Source organism: Mesoplodon densirostris, chromosome 6 (genome assembly GCF_025265405.1).
Source record: "Mesoplodon densirostris isolate mMesDen1 chromosome 6, mMesDen1 primary haplotype, whole genome shotgun sequence".
Lineage (NCBI taxonomy): Eukaryota > Metazoa > Chordata > Mammalia > Artiodactyla > Ziphiidae > Mesoplodon > Mesoplodon densirostris.
The window spans coordinates 80,660,670-80,682,621 of NC_082666.1; the positions used below are offsets into that span (position 1 = coordinate 80,660,670).

The 21,952-nt window shown below is 37.2% G+C and overlaps 1 protein-coding gene across 1 annotated transcript in view; it reads left to right on the forward strand.

The window, feature by feature from the left end:
- The window catches only part of TMC1 (transmembrane channel like 1), a 397,602-nt gene that overhangs the window by 300,173 nt on the left and 75,477 nt on the right, over positions 1-21,952 (forward strand). The window contains exons 8-9 of the mRNA XM_060102312.1: positions 2,142-2,270; positions 20,839-20,929. Coding sequence (XP_059958295.1) covers positions 2,142-2,270; positions 20,839-20,929 — 220 coding nt within the window. The remainder of the gene's footprint in view (positions 1-2,141; positions 2,271-20,838; positions 20,930-21,952) is intronic.

Sequence of the window (21,952 nt, forward strand, 5' to 3'; positions counted from 1 at the left end):
GGAGAGTCCACTTGGACACAAATTATTATGAAATAAGACAGTATAAATGTGTCAGAGAAGTACAAAGTGATTTAGAGTCTTAGAGAAAAGTATTCTCATAGGGATAATCAGAAAAGGGTATTGAAGACATTTCATATCATTTTTGAAGGAATCATAGAATTTGAATATGTTAAACATACAAAGTACTGGGTTTAAGATAGCAGGAAACTACATAATTAATGTTAGGAATGTAGAGAAATGTAGAGAAATAAGCTTTAGTTACATGGTAAATCCAAACATCAAATAGATCGTTCTTTGTGAGTATTTTATTATGGTTGTACAGCACCATAGGGTTTTATATAATAAACATCAAATAATTAAAATAGAAACAACCTAATGGCAATCAGAGTTGTATCTTAGTGGAGGGTATTTCCATAGTTCTCTCGAACCAGGATTACTATTCTAAGGAAAATGTCTGCATCGGTCAAAAAAAACCAAAGTATCAATGACAAGTGTATTTTAGAGGGTTAATTTAAATTTTTGTTTCAGTTATCATGACCTGATTAAAAACTCTGGATTGGTAGGAAAGAAAGGAGATTACGAAGTCATTTTATAAGGTGGGCTGTAAAATTATGGGTATGTCCTCCTATTATTCAGCTGAAACTTTCAAAAATATCTTTTGCCATAGCCCTACTGTGTGTGGTCATGAGTTTAGTGAACAACAAAATATGTTTCTGACTAACACTGAGTCGGATTGCACTTTTTTTGTCAGTCAGGGTCTAGTTAGGAGAAAGAAACTCCAACAGTTAAGTGAAGAGAGAGTATTTAATAAGAGGACTGTTTAGTAGATATAAATAATTGCTAACTAGGTTACCGGAAAAGTGAAAGAGAACATGAAGTATCATGGTGACAGCACCTATAGGAAGCAAATAGCGTACTAGGAGCTGGAGGAACAACGGAAAGAGGTTGGAATTAAACCTTAAAAGCATAGAGGAGAGACCCACGGAGCTGAAACTACTGCAGAAGTGGTGCTGTAGTGGTCCTGCTGCTCAAGTGGTGCTGGTGTCTACCAGGAGAATGATGAAGCTGGTTCTGCTAGTGTTGGAAAAGTCGGCAAACTAGTTTCACCTGCAGCTATGGGAAGGCCCTGCAGCTCTTGGGGTAAAGAAGCGTCACTAAAGAGTAAACATCACCACAGGAAGCAAACAGGAAACCAAAGGAAAGACCAAGTCCCTTCTTAGTGTCTTCTATGGGCAGCCGAAAAATGAGCCAACTGACAAACCAGAAATGTACCCTACAGAGTCACAGCCACAACATCACAATATTAAGTATAGAAGGGTAAATTTGAAGTTAAGCAACAACAGCTCATAACTGAAACAATCTATTACCAAAAAAAAAAAAAAAAAAAAAAGGATCTCTGCAATAGGACATTACATTCCTCAATTTAAAAGTCATGTTGTTCATGTTTAGATTTTGTTTTCTTTGAGTTTTGGACCCTTTGATATTTTTGCAATACTAGGAACACAGAAAAGAAAAGATATATCTCATTTGCTCAGTAAGAAACTAAATTCCTTTGAAGGCCTCTTCAAAGGATTCACTTCTATCAAATATACTTCAAGCTGAATTTTATCAATTGAAGTTTTGAGTTTAATTAACAGATTAAGTTACCTTTGAGGAATAGGTTTTTAAATTTTTTCCTATTTCAGTTTTTCTCTTTCTCTCGAGACAGGGCTAACAAATTTTTTAAGGGCACTTCAAAGACATGCTCACCTCTAATTTACTATCCTTGTTGAAAAATAAAGTTTTTAAATGAAATGTAGAATTGGTGGGGGAAGGTGTACAGGGGAACAAAGAAGAGAAGAAAATATATTGATAAATCTGTAACTGTTTCCACACATTTTTTAGTTCTGAGAATTTGAGACTATGGACATAAAATGGTATCAGTACTTCAGAATGTAAACACTATTGTTTAAAGTTATAATATTTCCAGAAATCCTGCATCAGTGTTCAGATACAAGCACTAAGGCTGTGGATCTCAGCACACACCATATATAGCCAAGTTGCTATACATTGATCACTTGAGTATCTGATAGCATTCTTTAAGTGTGGAAGTCAAGCAAAACTTAACTTTACTAAAGGAGGTTTGTTTTTTTTTTTTTAAGGGAGGAAGAAGAAGAAATTGATGAAGAGGAATTGGAAAGATTGAAGGCAGAGTTAGATGAGAATAGACAAATGATTGCTACTGTCAAATGCAAGCCTTGGAAAATGGAGAAGAAAATTGAAGTTCTCAAGTATGATGCCACTTTTCAAAATTAGAAACATTTTCCCTGCTATTGATCTCCCAAATTCTCTATTACCTATACATTATAGATAATACTATATGTGATACACCATATATATAATACTCATTATATATAATTTTCATGGTCATATATACATATATAACATATGTTACCTATCATATAGTTAACATATCATATATATGTACATATACATATTCTATATCATATCACTAGAGAGGCTGGGCTAGTGATTATAAAAGAAAACAATCATGATTAAATTCATTATTTGGAGTCTTATAACCTCAGATCACTTTTAATCATTTGTTCCTTGAACTGAGAATTTGCTTAGTTTAATACATTCATTACTATCTCTCTAAAAGAGATAATATATTTGAATTTTACAAGTTTGTTGAATTGCACACTCTAGTTTCTCTGCAGGGTTCCAGCCTCAAATGATATATTCATGTGACAGCTCTTATTAAAGCACAGGGAGGATGCTAAGCCAACAGAAGGGTAAACGGGATTCCAATTAAGGATTACGCTAATAGCTATTCCCTGGTAACATGTAAGCGACCCAATTTCACTCTTTTGTTGAGTCTTGACACACTCAGAGACACATAGATTTATAAACTCCTGATAAGAAAAGTCAAATGTTTATCCCTTTCCTGGGATTGGAAGCAGATTTGCCTCTGAGGATCACACTATATTTCTTTGCATGGTGGTTCGGGGAAGTGGGGCATGAATAAAAGGGACCATGTCTGTGATAACAGCCATGTTTGCATCTCACAGATGTGATACAGATTGCATTTTTTACACAGAACAATTTTAATAAACAGTGATAAATTTCCAAAGCTATCCCTCCACAAGCCTATCTAACTAATAACGTTAAACATTATAGTGTATCTTTAATAATGTTAAAGTGTTTTTGTCTCTGGTGATGAAAAAAGAACTGAAGCAGCTATCAGGATAATTCACTACTAATCCTGCCTCTGCAAGAGCTTGTGTGTTATTTAAGGAAATGGCTTAAACTTCTGGGGCCTCAGTTACCTGAGGTTATTTTATTATATCCAAAATAAAACAAGATATTCCAGGTTTACCCTATGAGGTGGGAACCTAGGCATCATTTCTAATGTTATTGCTTTGTTTTGTGGAATAAGGTTTTCCAAGTTCCAAACAGTGGTCTTCCCAGAAAGCTTTTGGAACACCACACAACTGTAGGCTGGGAACTACTTATGTATGTGCTTGTACACCAGCCATAAATGAAGGCAAAGACAAGTAACATTTCTGGTTCCATGAAACTATTAATGTGTGTGCATATGCACGTGTGTGTGTGTGTCAAAGTAGTTTTCATTTAATGAAGTGATAATGATGCTAAATGATAGGTTTAGGAAATATCCTTACTTGGCAAAATAGAAGTTTGGTAACCTTATATTGTTTCCCCAAATATTGGGTGGGCCAAAAATTGTCCTTGGTATTTTAAGTAAAAATAAAAGACACATTTTTCATTTTCACCAAGAACTTTATTGAACAACGTATTCACCCTTTTGTTCTACTACCTTCAGCCATTTTTCAGACAACTTCATAATTCCATCTTCCCAAAACTTATCTTTTTGAGCAAAGAACTGTTCCAGGTACCTTTTACAGTCTTCCAGGGAACTGAACTTTTTTCCATTAAGAGAATTTTGTAAAGACCAAAATAAATGGAAATCCGAAGGTGCAATGTCTGGTGAATGTGGCAGATGAATCAGAACTTCCCAGCCAAGCTGTAACAGTTTTTGCCTGGTCATCAAAGAAACATGCGGCCTTGCATTATCCTTATGGAAGATTATGCGTTTTCTGTTGACTAATTCTGGATAGTTTTCGTGGAGTGCCACTTTTAGTTGGTCAAATTGGGATCAGTACTTGTTGGAATTAATTGTTTGGTTTTCCAGAAGGAGCTCATAATAGAGGACTCCCTTCCAATCCCACCATATACACAACATCACCTTTGGATAAAGACTGGCCTTTGGTGTGGTTGGTGGTGGTTCATTTCGCTTGCCGCACGATCTCTTCCATTCCACATCGTTGTACAGTATCCACTCTTCATCTCCTGTCACAATTTGTTTTAAAAATGGAATGTTTTCATTATGTTTCAGTAGAGAATCGCATGTGGAAATATGGTCAAGAAGGTTTTTTTCGCTTAACTTACTTGTAACCCAAATGTCAAAGTGATTAACATAACCAAGCTGATGCAAATGATTTTCAGCGCTTGATTTGGATATTTTGAGTACGTCAGCTATCTCCTGCATGGTATAAAGTTGATTGTTCTCAATTATTGTTTCTATTTGATCGCTATCAACTTCAACTGGTTTATCTGACCATGGAGCATTGTCCAGCGAGAAATCTCCAGCACGAAACTTTGCAAACCACTTTTGACACATTCGATCAGTCACAGCACCTTCTCCATACACTGCACAAATCTTTTTGTGTGTTTCGGTTGCATTTTTACCTTTCTTGAAATAATAAAGCCTGATATGCCAAAAATGTTGCTTTTTTTCTTCCATCTTCAGTATTAAAATGGCTACACAAAAATTCACCAATTTTGATAAGTTTTTTTTTGTTTTTTTTTTTTTTTTGCTGTACGCGGGCCTCTCACTGCTGTGGCCTCTCCCGTTGCGGAGCACAGGCTCCGGACACACAGGCTCCGCGGCCATGGCTCGCGGGCCCAGCCGCTCCGCGGCATGTGGGATCTTCCGGGATCGGGGCACGAACCCGTGTCCCCTGCATCGGCAGGCGGACTCTCAACCACTGCGCCACCAGGGAAGCCCGATAAGTTTTTTTTTAATGCATGCTGATACGACAGCTGTTACATACAATCTAACAAAATTGTTTCAAATGAAGTTAAAGACAACTAAGTGCTGCTAGAGCCATCTTACGAAAAAAACCGAATGAACTTTTTGGCCTACCCAATATGTTTTGAAATATTGCTGACCATGAAATTCCCAAACCTGGGAATCACAGGTAACTGTATATAGAAAGTTGTAAAATTGGAAAGTGATAATATTGTGAACTGTCAAAGTGTGGTGTGAAACTGCATAAATATGCCAAGAAATATATCCTCCCTTTCCACCTGCGTGGAGGTGTAGAAATATCCCTCACTCTTCTTTGCCTGCATCTTCCATATAGAGCAGTGAAGAAGGGATGGGTTTCAGTCTTGAGTTTGAATCTCAGATCTTCCATTTAATACCTGTGCAAATTTGAATGAATTGTGTAGCCTTCTGACCTTGGGTTTCTTATGAAATTTTACTAATTTACAGGGCTATTGGAATCATAAAGTGAGTTATTTCATATGAAACACTTAGCAGGGTGCCAGAACATAGCACAAAGCTGGGAAACACAAGTTGTAATTATTATTTCATCTCAGGACAGACTCGGTATTGTCTGATTCCCTGCAGTGTGACAGGAGAGATGGGAAGGGTACAGGACCTGGCAGGACTAGGTGGGAGCAGACTTAGCCATAGGCAACCCCAGGAGCCTTGGGGGATGGTGGCACATTGGTATAGCAGTCTGGATGGACAACTGATTTTGATGCTCCAACAAAGAAAAGAGGTTATCTTGACTGTTTGGCGGAATCCACGGTCAGCTGCTTTCAGATCTTCCAAAACGTACCCACAGTGTAATCTTGTGGCAGATTCCAGGTCCTGGGGCCTTAGGCTGGAGTCCAGGGATAAAGCCATTTTTAGAGGCGGGGAGAGATAAGGATTGGGATGGAGGGAAGGGCAATACCATGCCCTATTACTAGGGCAGAGGTTGAAAATGGGGAGTCTGCAGCTGAATCTAGACTATAGGTGGTTTTTATTTGGCCCACATGCTTTTTTTTTTTTTTTTTTTTTGCTGTACGCGGGCCTCTCACTGTTGTGGCCTCTCCCATTGTGGAGCACAGGCTCCGGACGCGCAGGCTCAGCAGCCATGGCTCACAGGCCCAGCCGCTCCGCGGCATGTGGGATCTTCTCGGACCGGGGCACGAACCCGTGTCCCCTGCATAAGCAGGCGGACTCTCAACCACTGCGCCACCAGGGAAGCCTGGCCCACATGCTTTTTGTTTGTTTTTCTTTTATTGTTTTTTTAAAAAATTGTGATTAAATATACGTAACATAAAATTTACCATTTTAATCATCTGGGGGTGTATATTTTTATTAAAATGTTTTTTCTTTGGTGTTAAATTTTTAAAAGTGAGAGATTTCAGATTTTAAAAATCCAGATGTTCAGCTTCTCCTGGACAAGAAGAAAATCTGGTCCCCATTCCTACATGAAAGTAATAGCTGGGGCTAAGCAATTGCTGTCCCCTACTAACAGGGCACTCCGTCTTCAGTGTGCACAGCTCCCAAACAATCCACATCTCTTATTCACGCTCCTTGGCTGGACCTTATAAGCATTCAAGTTTGCTGCCTCTTACCCCTGTAGCTGGGGAGCAAGTTAGGCATGCTATCAAGACAGTGATTCAGAAAGTTGGAGTGAAAGCCAGCTCGCAGAATGGAAGCACAGATTAAGGCCCAGAGAAGAAACAACTATGGCTTCTCACCTGTCAGCAATGCTCACTGTCTTGGGATGATTCTCCATAGCCAGAAATGGCTCCTGCTTTGTGGCTTTGCAGTATTCTGCACAGCTGGTACCATTGGCCATGGTCAGCCTGATTCTCTTGGTTTCAGCCTCTGTGATAAAGGCGTTGGTACTACAGTGCCCGACCTGTCTCCCTTCGTAGGTTTCTGAATGCTGTATTGAGCTTCTCCCCCACAGATTCCTATCACATACTAGAAAGTGGTCAGTACTTCTTAGAACATGCAGTAAAGGTTCTCTACCCCAGTGTTACTAGAACATGGGAGTCAGGCAGCTTTCCTCCCACCCTTTTATTCCTTTCAGAGACATCAAACTCTGAGAGAGTGTGTCTAAGGATTATGTTATGCCCAGAAGTAGCCTCCAATCATCACTTCTGGCTAAGTCTATGGAATCCAAGGCACTAGGCTCAATATAACTGGAGCAGATATTTTCATCAGAGGTTTGGATCTGTAACTAGGTTCTGAGGCTTCCCATCTGGCTCTGGACTCTGGAAAAACTTGTGAAATTTCTAAAACAGAATTTACAGAGGGTCAAGGTTTTAAGATATGTTTTAGAGTAAAGCCTCAGGAATAGTAGCTTATGGTTCTGAGGATGCTGTGGGAGACTCAGGGGTAGTTCTCATATTTTGAAAGATTATCTACCACTAGGAACATGAGCATTCTCAGGGCTGAGGGTCAAACATTGGTTAATATAAGCAGTTAATACATAGGCACGAACCTCTAAGACTGGGTTGTAAATCCACATGGACTCTCAAACATGGTTTAGGAACTGGAGCTCAGCATTTTTGAGGCAGCAGAATTGGCTCCTTAGGGCTGAAGAGAAGCCACCTCCTTTCTACCTTCACTGTGGAATGGTGTTTTTCAATGTATGTTTTCCTGTGTATTGATACAGGTTCAAACATTCATGTATCTTTAAACCTACTGAATAAAAATCTCTGGGTGGAGGGACAGGGGTGTCTGGCCCAGATCAGGAATGTGTATTTTTAGTTTTACTCTAGAAGTCATTAATGTACGGTCAGGATTGATAGTCCCTTTCTTCATTTCTGAGAATCAGAAAACTTCATTAAGCAGAACATTCTGTTCTGTGGACTGTTTATTGAATGGGTGAGAATATGTGTGGGTCAGGGCTAGGAAAAGGGAAAGAGTAGTGGATTTTCCAATTATTTGAAGGTCAGTTCCTATTTTTTATTAGTTATCTAACTGAAAAATATCCAACAGCAAGGATTTTTAGCTTAATCTGTGTTTAAGTTTTCAATGGATTTAACTCAGAAGTCGGATGACTAGATCTTTCCTACCTATAAAAGTAGCTGCACTAATGTACCAGCCACCATAGGTGAAATAAAACACCTGGATGGAAAATGACAGATTTACTTATTAGTCATCCTGAAAACTAAAACCTTTGACTATATCAGAACATTCTATGTGGTGGATTAAAAGCCCTCATCACTTAACCTAAATAAGCAACCACTTTATTTTGTTATTGTGGAGTAGGTTTTGGATTGAAAATTAAGAGATTGGACTCTAGTCTAAGCTCTAACTTCTAACTTTACCTCTCTGAGCCTCAGTTTATTTATTTATAAAATAAAAGGACTGGATTGTAGGCCCGTAATTTTCAAAGTGCTGTCCTCAGAGTTTAAGTTTGGTGAGATCCCTTTATAAAGGGCAAAGGAGGCAGAGGTCAGAGGGAAGACTGCTTGGCCACATGTCAGCTTCAAGCAGAGGAGACCTGCAGTTTCTCTTTTCTATACAATGTACTTCCATATAAAGCATTCATTTGAAGAAAAAAATGCTTCTGTGCCTATTAACATAAGAAATAGCTTTAGGAAACCCACTTAATTGGATATTTAAGGAAACTTATTTTAGGGATGGAGCAGTTCTGTCATTCCGTGAGTTTACAGATTAGGGTATGGAAGTACATACTCCAATATACTTTTGCATGGAAATGGCTTTTGGGTAGAAGCCATTTTAAAATGATTTATTTTGATGAAGAAAATGTTTATTTAGCTATTATACTGCCTGCTTTAATTTCTGAGCTTTGTAGCACCCTGACCCCAGCTCCCAGGAATTGTCCATTGGCAGACTAGGCCTGGTGATTTATTAATGAAACACCCAGTAAAGCCAAGAAAGTTATGCTTAGAATTTCATTTACTTTTAAACAGGTGCTTGAAAGTGTCAGCTAGTCCTTAAGGTAACATTCTTCCTTACTCAATCTTTCTTCGTCCTTTGACACTGCTTTTTGGTTTTCTTTTCTTTTCTTTTTTGGTTGGGGAAACTAATATAATTCATAGGCAAGAATTGTGATTTCAACTTTAGTTCACAAAGGCCTTTACTTCATCTGCCATTGTGAAGGAATGAGGGATTCCACACAAGAGGGCTTTTAAGCGTGTGTACTCATCCACTAATACACACTTCAATCATTTGAAGTGTGTATTCACCAAAAACTCAACCAAAGCAGAGACCTTTAGTTCTTGTACATTACAGGTATCATGGGTACATTGATTTTCTCATCCAAAGAATGGAGAGTCTGTAGGCAATTAGTACAGCTGAATTTTGTTGATCAAAATGTAACATTGACATCCAATTTTTCTACTATTTAATAGGAGTCCCCTAGGTATCAAGCATTATGCTGTGATCTTAGACAAGTTTCTTAACCTCTGCATCCTTGAGTTTATCCTCTATAAATGGGGATAAAAGTAGTAGTACTTCATAAAGTTCCTGAGAGGATTAAATCATTTAATAGACCTACAGCACTTAGAATGACGCCTGTCACATAGTAATCATTTTCTACATCTTCTTATATATCATCTTCTTCTTAATTGCATTTCATTATACACTACTTTCTCAAGTATTGTCAGTCAATGTATCACATATGGGAAGCCACACTGAATTAGTTTCCCCAGCTTGCCAAAATATCCTAGCCTCCAAAATTTTTTGATAAACAGCAGCTTACCTAACTTGCACTCTTTAGAATTTTAGCTGTCAGTGATAGCTATTTTTCACAACTTGTTATTAGATTATCCATAAATATATGATCTTTGAAAACTGATTAAAAGGAGAAATTCATTAATTATGACCTCAAATTATTTAGGAATGCTTTTAAATATATTTGACATACTACATTAACAGTAAAAAGAAAGCAAATGTGCACATGATAAGCACAAAATAAGCTTAATTTGAGAAGTTTGTCCCTGTTATTTTGGGAAAGTATCATACAGATCTCAGATAAGGTACTAATTATGAAGATAACCCTTAACTTTATCATGTTTATAATAAGAGAATAAGCAAGGTATTTTTGAAGACTTTTTATGTATATAACCAAGAAATGGCAAATAGAACACTACTTCGGGGGACTTAAGCTTGTTGCTATAGAATAAAAATGCTTACACCTTATTAAAATGCATATATTGAAAGTAAAGTTTGGAGAACATTATATTAGAATATCATAAAAAATTAGATGAGCTGAAGAAAGGGGAATAGTTTTCCATATTCAATATAATGTGTCTAAGATTCCCTCTGTCCTGAAAATTAGAAACTTTTAAGTTAAATATAAATCACTTCTTTCAAAGAGTCATATTAATTATGCTTTTGTAATATATATACACACATATATATGTATATACTATTTTATACATATACATACATATTTATCCTCAAATATCTATAAAAGACACATGATTCTTTGGCTGAATTAAGTTTTATATTTTATGCACTCACTATTATAGTGTTTCTTGACCAGTGGTTGGTCACAGTGATCGGGAAAGCTTAAAAGGGAGGCTATGGAAGGAAACTGTGAAGTAGGAAGACTCCAAGTCAACTCAGCAGAAAGACTAATTCACATAGGAGTATAATATGCTCTGTGGGTGACCTCACCTAAGTTGTGTTGCCAAATGCTCAGGAGAGACTCCAGATCTAAGTTTATCTTGTGGCAAGAGATTAAATTTACCAGGTAGTCTTGATTATTCGCAGAGCTCACTGAACTGCCATAATTTAAAATTTCTTGCCTACTCTTGGATCAAAAGGCAGAACACACTGTTCTAACAGAAAACTAAGGCTTTCTAGTATTCCTAAATATCACCACACAAAATTTTGAAAAAAATATTTCACAATACTTAGAAATGTTGACCAGGGGCTAAATATGAACACACAGGTGTCGTGCAGAAATATTTTACCAAACCTTTCAAAGCAGAATGGCTCCTCTCACTCTCAGGCAGTGCCCCATGAATCCTTCTGTTTCACAGTATTCAGAATTCATTAAACATGTTTGATTAGAATGCACATGAACCAAGCAAAATTAGCACAGTATGTCTACCAATCCCTGAATGTTAGTATATCTAAGAATATGAGATTGTACTTGAGGTTCATGGTGGAAATATCTCCTTTCTTAAGGAAATTTCTGCAAACCGATGCCTGGAATGCCTTTCTCTGCCTACTCAATTTTATCAGCCTTTTAATATCCAGTTTAATTCTTATCGCATCTACAATGTCTTCAACAAGCTCTCAAGCCTCCAGGGCCCTCTCCCTTTTTACTTCAAGGCTCCCTAGCACTGTTGTGTAACAATTTTATGGGCCTATATCTCTTTTTTCTTAATGGAGTTTAAGCTTCAGAAAGGAATCTACATGTTTCTTTTAGTTTTTTCAAAACACTTAACTCACTGCTAAAAACCTAAAACACACTCAATAAATACTTAGAAAAAACGGCTAAGTAAAAAGGAGAATGAAAAGATTATAGAAATAAAATAAATTTACTTATTGATCAGGATTTGATAGGTCCTTCTTACATCTATTTATAGCAATCTGTATTTTCAGTGCTATTTCTACCTTCTTCTGAGTATAATTTTCCCACAGTGAAAGAGGGAGAGGATACACTGACGTTTTACAAATTTTTGATATTGAGAATAGTTGAGGTAAGATTTTAGATTTAACTTTTCTTGTTACTCTTCAGCTCTTGATCTTACGATTCATTTGTGGCTTGAAGGACACATTGTCCCTAAATCTCATTTCTGCTCAAAAGCCAAAAAAATAACAATAGACTGGGATATACCTCGATGTCTTAGGGATATGGCCTAGAACTCTGCAGCCCATGTAATGCCACCCCTACTTTCAGGGTTATTGTTTTAGGTATTAGTGTTGTTAATTGCATGCTTATTGATTCATTAAAACAAAAGACAAAAATCAAAATAAAATAAAAAATCCTTGATACAGAGCTTAGTAAGAAGATCTGGAGAGATATTAATGAAGTTACTATTACAGATTGTTTTACATGGAGAAAGAATTCTTTATAGCAACTTAGTTGCACATTGTCTCTGCTGATAACGTTACAAATCTTAGAATTTTTTGGTGTCCTTGTATGGCAGAAAACCAGTTTATGCTGTGACCAATATCTAAAACTCAGCAGAAACTTTTAGCTCCTGGGGAAATCTATATGGTCTTCTTTCCCCTCTCCCTGCTATTATAATACAAAGGAAAATTATTAACCATAAATTGATTTTTAAATTAACCAGCTAGAGCAGAATTCAGAAAAGATTTAATAAGCAAGTAGAAAGAGGATCTAGTGTGCTTTCTTTCTTTATTAAACTACTAAAGCCCAGCTATGTTGTTTCTCCCTTGATTCATCTAAAATTACTCTGAGATGCTCGACTGACCTCTAGGGTACAACTAAAATATGTTTGAGTTTTTATTTGACATTTAAGCCAGCCATGAAAATTAGCATTGTTTCATAGTCTAGGGAACAAAGAAGTTATCCTAGGTCTGGAGAATTTCTATGGGTAGTAACTTTGAACTTAATACAGATTTGACCTACCCAAGCTTTGCTTTGGTTATTTACCAACACCAGCAGCTGGCTTTGACACATCTCCATGAATATCATCAGAGCTGATCAAAAAATTGTCTTAAGAACTCTTTGTGTACAGATAGATCATTGTTATGTTTATTGCTGATGAAATGTTTAGAAGTCTTGGTGCTCTCTCTCTGTCTCTCTCTCCATATATATATATATTTTAAACTGAAATCTGTGAAGTGGTGCTATTAAAAGGAAGCACACCAAAATAAGCCACATATATAGGGTAAGAGGTTATGTGAATATACAGACAATATTTTTGCTTGTTCTTTGTTCCTTGTTTTCAGATTGTTTCAGACATTTTTAGTCAGTTACTCTTTAGGGATATAAGATAAAGAGTGAGCTAGGGACTTGAAAAATAATGTTATTCACGAAAATAAATTTATCAAGCCTCAAAATATGTAGAGTATTACCAATGCAAGGGGACACCAAAATAATCATATTTAATCATATTTGATATAGTAGCTTTTTAGCCCAAACCTCCAACAACTTGCTTGGCCACGTAAAAATCTCTTAAATTTACTACTGTCAACAAATAATATTTGGTTTAGTTCTGAATTTGGTCCTCAACTAGTTGCACGCTGGAACCATTTAGGGATGTTAAAAAGGAATGATGCCTATGCCCCACCCCTAGAGATTGTGACTTAAGTGGTCTGGGAATGGGGACACCTGGCCTTTGAAATTTTTAAAAGATCCCACAGGTGATTCTGAGGTGTAGGTAGTTTAGGAACCACAGCCAGACTATCATCTAGTCTTCTTTTAAGTGTTCATTCATTACAATAGCATTTGTTGAAACTCACTTCTGTGCCAGGTGCTATATTAAATATTGGGAAATTAGAACAAAAGACATGGACCTTGCTTTCAGGAAATCCCAATGCAGTGGTGAAAATGGACCGTGGGTTAACTACAATACCTGAGGTAATTACTACATGAAGGTCAGAGATTAAATCACCCTGACCTGGGGCTGGAGGCGAGTGTTAGAAAGGAAAATCAGGAAAGACCTTATGGAGGAGCTGTAGTGTTGGCCTGGCTGTTGAACTGAAAATGGAAAGGAAGAGAACAGGTGGAGAAGACAGGAAGGGCATTCCAGAAAGAGGAAACAGCTTGTATAAAGGCATTAGAAATCAAGTTACATCCACCCTCTCATTTTGTTTTCCTCTAATTCATCTTGCACATCATTGTTGCAACATTTTTCGTATAGTACTCTGTACTGCACTTATCAGTTTCCTGCTAACAAAATGCTCATGGATCCTTATAGAGATCAGAATGAATTATGTACTGCTTAACTGGGCATCAGGGCATGCCAACTCCTCCTCTAAAGCATTTAGACTGTTTTTTTCATCACCCACCAGAAGACCCCAGGTGCATTTCCATCTCTTCACCATTGCTCACACCATTTCCCTGCACTGTAATGTCCTTCCTGCAACGTTGACCATGTAGCTGAATCCTCCTTTTGTTCAAGGTTCTTTCTAACCACCCCACTCTCTCATCTGAATCTTTCAGCACTTAATTTTACTGTTTATTCATTTGGTAGTAATTAGATGATGCCCTAAATATTTATCTATGTCTTAGCTTTCTAATGGAATTAGAAATGCCTTACACAAAAGCATAGAGCTACATTCTTTTCTTTTTCTTCATACGGCACAGTGCCTTGAAACAAATAAAGATCTATATTTTATTACTGTAAACAAAACTGCATGACAGTATTATAAGTTTAGAAAATAGAGGAACTAATTATTTGCATAATTGCCCAGTCTTTGGCCATTGACACACACAATTTTTACATAGTTGTAAAGATAGTGTACAGATCGTTCTTTATTCTGAAGTTTTACTCAATGTATCATATACATTGCCCAGAAAAATAATAAATGTCTTTGAATAATAATCAAAAGTACCATTTACCCCAGGTATACCAAGAACTGCTTTGTTTATGTTGTTTCAACTTTTACATGTCCTTATACCAGTCCCATGAGGTAAATAATGATGTTATTCTGGGAAAACTGGACATACTAGCTCAATTCCTAGCTGAGCTATGCCACTTACTCTTTGGGTAAATTTGGACACTTCTTTTACTGAGCTAATCCTCAGTTTCCTCATCTCTGAAATGGGTATAATAATAGTTCCCACCTTGCAAGATTTGGTGGGGATTAAAGGAGATGATGGACATAAATAGTTCCTGGCTTTTATGGCAAACATTCAGTATGCTAGCTGTCATTGCTGTTACTGTTGCTGGTCACATTTTATAGGCGAGAAAGCTTGGGATCAACAACATCTCCCCAAGAGCACACAGCTAGTATGTGACAGAGCCAGAACTCAAATCTGTGTCTCAGTTGTAAGATACAGATCGCAGAACTGAATAGAATGTGGTCCTAGTCAAGGGAGAGAGCTCTCTTTTTGTCTCTTACCACAGACTCCCCAGCTGTCCAAGCATCCTGAGCTCTCTGCAGCAGCACAGCATGGCTGGAGCAGGACTCGGGCTGGCACCCACCAATACCTCCTCCCCGGCAGCATCATAGCTGCGGCTTCTGCAGCCGGACACCTGGGCACTCTCATCAGGTCTCAAATGTAAGGCTGAATTCTCTCCTGCTCTTTTGGTAACAAGACTGATTCCCACTATTCTCACATCTCACTAGGGTCACAATCTAAGGGGACGTGGACTGGCTTTCTGCAGGGTTTTGCCTGGAAGTATCTAGTCCTTGCTCAACTTTTTAATTTGGAGAGTTAGCATAAAAATTAAAGTCAGCCCTGTTAGTACTATTGCTATTAATAATAGTTACTCTTTATAGTGCTCTTCCTGTTCACCATGGATGCATTACATACATTGTTACTAAACACATCACATATATTATTTCCTATAATGCATACAACAACCCTATGGAATAGCTATTACTGTCTCTGTTTTATAGATGAAACAGCTGAGCATCTTAACCGTTATAACTGCTGCCACCAGCATCCCCGTTATAAAAGCACATGCTTTGAATCCTCAGTTCCAGTATTAGGATGACTTAAAATAATTCTGCCAGTCTAATTATGGAGTTATATTATCTAGAAAGGCCTATAATCCTTATTTTCAATCTCTGTATATTAGACTGTCTTCTTACCTCTTCAACTTTCTTTCAATTACTCAGTAATATTTTAGGAAAAGTCAGAGTTCTGACTTTTAGGCAATTTAAATTGGTCAACTTTTTTTTTTAAATGGCATTGTTTGTTAGGAAAAAACCTTTCATTCTTCTGATCCCTTTACTGGGAAGTAATGTTCATGAGCACAAGTTTTGATTACAGTTGCCTTAAAGACCAGTTTTGAAAAGTCTTTTGTTTACTTGAGCAATAAGTTGGTTGCTCAATGATACTATCAAACTGAGAACAAGAGGAAAGAAAAGTCAACTTAACCTAACCCAAACGAGAACATGTTTCCTGGGATGAGAATGTGTCAAAGGCAGCATAGCATGTCCTAAATCCCTTGTGTCATCAGGGTTGTATCATGTGTTATGGGTAAATTATCTTTTTTGTAAGTTAGGCCAAAGCGTGCTCCTTCAGCTAACTGTGAAAGCATTCTTGAAAGCCCATGAAACCTTATTATTCTAATTACCAACACAAGGGGTTGATAAATAAATTATGAGGCCAGGTATTATTGTCATTAAATAGACCTTGCTCAATTATTTATCCCTGGGTCTGGGGTTACAGCTCAGAGAGCTGTGCATATTGTACCAGGGCTTTGAGCTCTGAGACCTGGAGACTGGATTACAGTCTTGGCAGGCAGCTTTTGTTGAATGCAATTCAAGGGGACAACACACATTTTTCAGTCAGATATTTGGATGGTTTGAGGCCACCAGATATTCAAAGTTTATCCACAAGAGCCTATTTCATTTTAGCTATGTAGATAAATCCCTTTAAATTATCCAGATCAATTCAAATGGATAGGAAAATGTATTCACTACAGGAAAAATATAAAGAAAATTTTTTGCTTTTTAGTTTTCAAAGACTCTGCTCTTTGTTTTTTTGCATTCTGACATCTGTTATGGGTACTTTAGTGTGATAAGTATCAGTCAGTGTTTATCTCCATATTGGCTAGTTTCTTTTTGTATCTTGTTTCTAACAGTACAGTGAAAGATGTTGTCTTCTGGTTAAGAAATCTGTTATCAGGGAGGATGGGATTGGGTGATACTAGTTTTCTTCCATCCTGAAATCATGCCAGCTCATTGTAAAGGTCAGCCCCCAAAATAGTGTTAAGGTGTGTGCTTTCACTGAGCTCTTCCACCCCAATATCCCCTCTTCTAGGCCGGAAAGGTGCAAGAGTGCTTTCTTAAATCCCAAGAGCATCAGATTAGGGGGATCAAGAATCTGTTCTTGCTTAACAATTCTCTGCCCACCCCATACCCCTGGCTTTGTTTTAAAGTCATCCCCTAGATTTCTGATGAGTTGAGTCTAGTAGTTATTTTGTCCAGGGTGGGAAGTGGGGAACAGGAGGCTCTAGAATGGCTGGTCAGGGAGTCCTTAGGTATGAAACTTGGGGAAGATCTCTTGAAGAATGGAGGAGGGGTTAGGGCATTAGGGCACTTGTGACTATGTGGAGTAGAGTGAAGTCCAGACTTTCGTTTGAAAACCGTCAGGATATGTATGTTGAGGGTGGGGTAGGGTAGTAATTGGAAGAGAAGTATGAAACTATGCTTAGTATCAGGGATAAATTGGCAATTTAAGAGACAAAAAATAAAAACTTGTTTAGATTGTCCAAAGGAAAATATATCTATAATAACTGATAAGAAACCTTATGAATGCCATGAAAATAAGTTTCTGTATTTATTAAATGAATTTATAATTAATTTTGTGGTGACTTAAATTTGGTTATAACCCTGACTTCCCTCTCTCTCTTAAATCTTGCTAGTTTAATGTTCCTGTAACATAATTATCAGCTCACAAAATTTAAAATCTTGTCAGAAATATGGAGTAGCATAGCTATTTCTTTACACTCCTGTCTGCTTAGAGCCGTCATGTTTTCTAATTGGCCACTCAGCTAGAAACTGATCTAATTCTAATAGGCCAAACTGATATTCTTTAAATATCTGCTAAACATCAGGAGCAGTGGATATCCCCATAAAAGTCACCTTATTACATTTGAAAAACAAATTTTGATTTTACTACTAAGAAGAATTTTTGGTCCTCCATTTAGATATGTTTATTATAATAGAGAATGATGTGATAATTCCTGTATATACTTGGTTTTATGAATTTCAAAATTCTTGATGCCAAATAATTGCTATAACATGATGTATAGGTTCCTAAAAATTTCTACACTATGAAAAATTGGGTAATGAAAACTACAGGGCTTGCAGGAAAAATGGGGATGGGGCACAATATTCAGAAACATCATCAGTGACACATTAAAAAAAGATAGAAATTTAAGAAAATGGCAGCAACATTTTACACATGTTTAATGGCTGAGAAATACATAAACACTGCAATAAATATGGCAGTTTACCTTAAAAAAGACCTGAAGTTTGCTTGTGGAAATGACAAGATTGCAGTTTGTGAATTATTGTGAAGCATGGAAGGAGGGTCATTGTAACACCAGCTCTGAATGGATGTGACTTTTCTAACACATGGGGTGCCATGAAGTAGCTGGTTGATGAGGTGTGTGGATTTTGTATATATACTGCTAGGTTTAGATGGATGTGTTTTTTTCTTGTATTCACCCAGTGTTTCTTGTAGATAAAATCACATGTAAGCAAACACAAAATTTGTGTTATGTTCAAATCGTTCCATAATATAAAGCAATCATGTTAGAACAGATTCTTGGTTTCAAAACAAGTGTTACAGTGGAAGTGACAGTGTAATAATTCCTTCAACACATTCACATCTATAGTCTCATCTTATTCTTGCCACCACCCCAGCAAGCAGGGAAGCAATTGCCCAATTTTTGTTTGTTTGTTTGAGAATCCTGACCTGTTAAAAGCTACACAGTAACTGAAGGAAACTGCCAGAGCTTGCTCAGGTGTGTGCGAGTCCTGAGCAAGTAGTCTTTCCTCTGAGAAGTGGGATGCTCCTTAACGTGAGTACAGAGAGTGACAAAAACATCGGCAAAGTTATAGAGACAAATCAGTCTGGGTTAGAACTCACGTTACTTGATTTTCAGCTTAGATCAGTTCAACATTTTATAAAGTGTCTGCTAAGTACCACACTCACTCCTGTCTTATCATCTCTATAATACATAGTTAAAGCTTAACTGTGATACGGTTTTTTGATTGCATGGATCTAAAAACCCAGCCATGAGAGCTCAGTTTATACTTGTTGATGGGGCTTTATTGAACATTTTTAAATGTGTAGAATGTTCTAGAAACTGTTTTTCAATTAATCTTCACAGCCCAGAAGTCATGTCAAATGTCAGGGTGTTTGACAAGGCCAGCCTAATAAATCTTCTTCATTTCTAGAAAGCTGTCCTACTAGGTTTCTGAGAAGACTAAAGGGAAGGGTGCAATCCCAAAGTCTAGGAATGATTTTTCCTTCAAGCATTAATTGATGTGGAAAATACAATTATTAGATACTCCCTTGTCTCTGTCTATCCAAATTATGCCATTTAGGTCTATTTCAAGAAGGTTTCAGTTTACTAAACACCTCCTATGGTCAAAGTAGTGAACAGTGCTCTGAGAGATACAAAAGGACAGGATATTGTCCCTGCCATTAAGGAAATGATGTGGGAAGTCTGTTTGATGACTGAAGAGAATCTTCTCTGTTGTGCTTGTGTTTTTATGGCAGGTCATGGGTGGGTGCACATGCACAGGTGAGTAATGGGGCACCATTTTCTAGTTATCAGCTAAGTTAGCAGACGTGCTATTTTCATCACTGGGTATTGTAAAATCATGAGTTTAGCACTGATACTAAGGAACACAGAAAATCCTTCACCAACTTAAGGATGAAGTTTCATTTTTCACTTTTTAGAGAGTACTTTGTGTGTTGTTTATTTATAGTCACGTGTTGAAGGGGCTTGTCTGTAAAACCACATATTCCAGGGGCCACCCGACTGACGACAGCATTGTACCTGTAGAACCAATGTCCAGGTTTGGATTATCCCTTGGTTCTCTTGGGTTATGCCTTTTACGGCCCTGGAGAGGTCAAGGCAAGCCTGGACTGCCTCTATTTTAAAAATTCTTTTCATATCTCAAACAATAGCAGAAATGACTAAAAAGGTTACAAAAGTTGTAGTATATTTAACATGTTCACTTTATCCATTTTGATGAATTAATGCTTTTTACCACATACACAAAGACACTAATGTGACTACTGTAAGTGTACAAATATTTGGGAATAACGTTAAAGTTTAAATTTGAAGCCCTTTCGGAATGTGAGGCCAAAAAGTATTCCTTTCGTTTTTTCTCTTCCCTCAACCGCATTTGCTTTACAGAGTATGATTTTTCTGTTTTAAGTCATAATTGCTTTTATGAGATTAAATAACAGATCCATAAGTGTGTTCTATGTCAGTTTGTCCTAAACTCCCTGCCCTATTTTTTTTTAAAAAGCAATCCTTAAAAAAGAAGGAAAGAAAGTATTTTAAAATAAACATTCTGACTGCCAGAATCTGAAGTAAACTTCAGATTCAATTTTATATGTGGTAGAAATGAGAAGAACTAGAGTTCGCTATTTTGACACTTAGCATAAATTCCTTGCTTTTTTTTTTTTTTTTTTTTTTTTTTTTTTTTTTGCTGTACGCGGGCCTCTCACTGCTGTGGCCTCTCCCGTTGCGGAGCACAGGCTCCGGACACACAGGCCCCGCGGCCATGGCTCGCGGGCCCAGCCGCTCCGCGGCACGTGGGATCCTCCGGGATCGGGGCACGAACCCGCGTCCCCTGCATCGGCAGGCGGACTCCCAACCACTGCGCCACCAGGGAGGCCCAAATTCCTTGCTTTTTGATGACTCCAGCTGATTAATAAGTGAGGCTGAAATATCTCATTCTTTCTGACCAGAATTAAAAAACTTAAACATCCATTACAAGTCCCAAGATTAGGAAATTCAGCTTACATTCACTTGTTAAGGGTTTGAAAGTGTCTAGAAGAAATAAGGCAGTAGACCTAAAAAATTAAATATCCACTACCTTTATACTGTATTAATCTCAACCCACCACCACCCACCCCTTATTTTGTTTTATTTCCTCAGGGAAGCAAAAAAATTTGTGAATGAAAATGAAGGGGCTCTTGGGAAAGGAAAAGGAAAACGGTGGTTTGCATTTAAGATGATGATGGGCAAGGTAAGTATTTTCTTAGCTCAGTTTGGTTGGTGCCATTTATGCTCAGTAGAAGCCATGTTGCCCCCGAGGGGTGGTAAAATTGGTTCTGTTCTGAGTGAAAAAAATGTTATATGTTATGTCTATACATAGGTACATATACAGTAGATAAAGAGTATTCTGCATTACTGAAATTTGGAGAAAGGGATGATTCAGAAAAAAAATTGTCCTAAAAGGCTCTTTAAAGGAGTTAAAATGAAAATAAGTCGATAAACATTGATTTATGGCAAAAGACTGACTTGTGTGCTTTTATCACTTCCAAATGTAAAAGGCTGAGCCCCTTTCATTTTCATTCCCTGGGAGTTAAGGGGTTCTGGGTCAAGGTTTCTTTCTCAAAATGTCTACAAGTTACACGGCCATATAGCTCTTCTTTACCGTGAACATCAGCTGTAGATTGGATAGAAACTAAGAAAAAACAAATGATATGCCAATATAAGTATAGATCTTTGGAAAAGATAGAAAAGAAACTAACATTTATTTAGCACTTACTATGTACCAAGCACTGAATTAAATCCTTCTATAAAAATTGAATCTTTATATAAAAATCTTTCCGTATTTAATTCTCACAGCAAAGTAGGTATGTAGGTATTATTATCTCCTCTTTACAAATGTTATACCACCTGAGGCTAAATATATTCCCATAAAGATGGGAGTTTAGTGACTAAAGTTCATATATCTTAAACATGAAATATTTAGATAGATCTGTAATATATATTTATATGTCATATATATCATAGATTAGTTCTGTCTGTTTTTACAATTTAAATAAATGGAATCATATAGCATTTATGCTTTTGTTTCTGGCTTCTTTGATGCAATGTTATTTTCATGAGATATGTTCATGTCATGAGAGTTATAGTTCATTTTTATTTATGTGTTGTATCCCATCGTATGAAGATGCTGTAATTTATTTATCCATTCTGTTACAGATGAATATTTGGGTTGTTTCTGGTCTAGGTAATCTTTCAAACTCCAGACTTGTCTCAA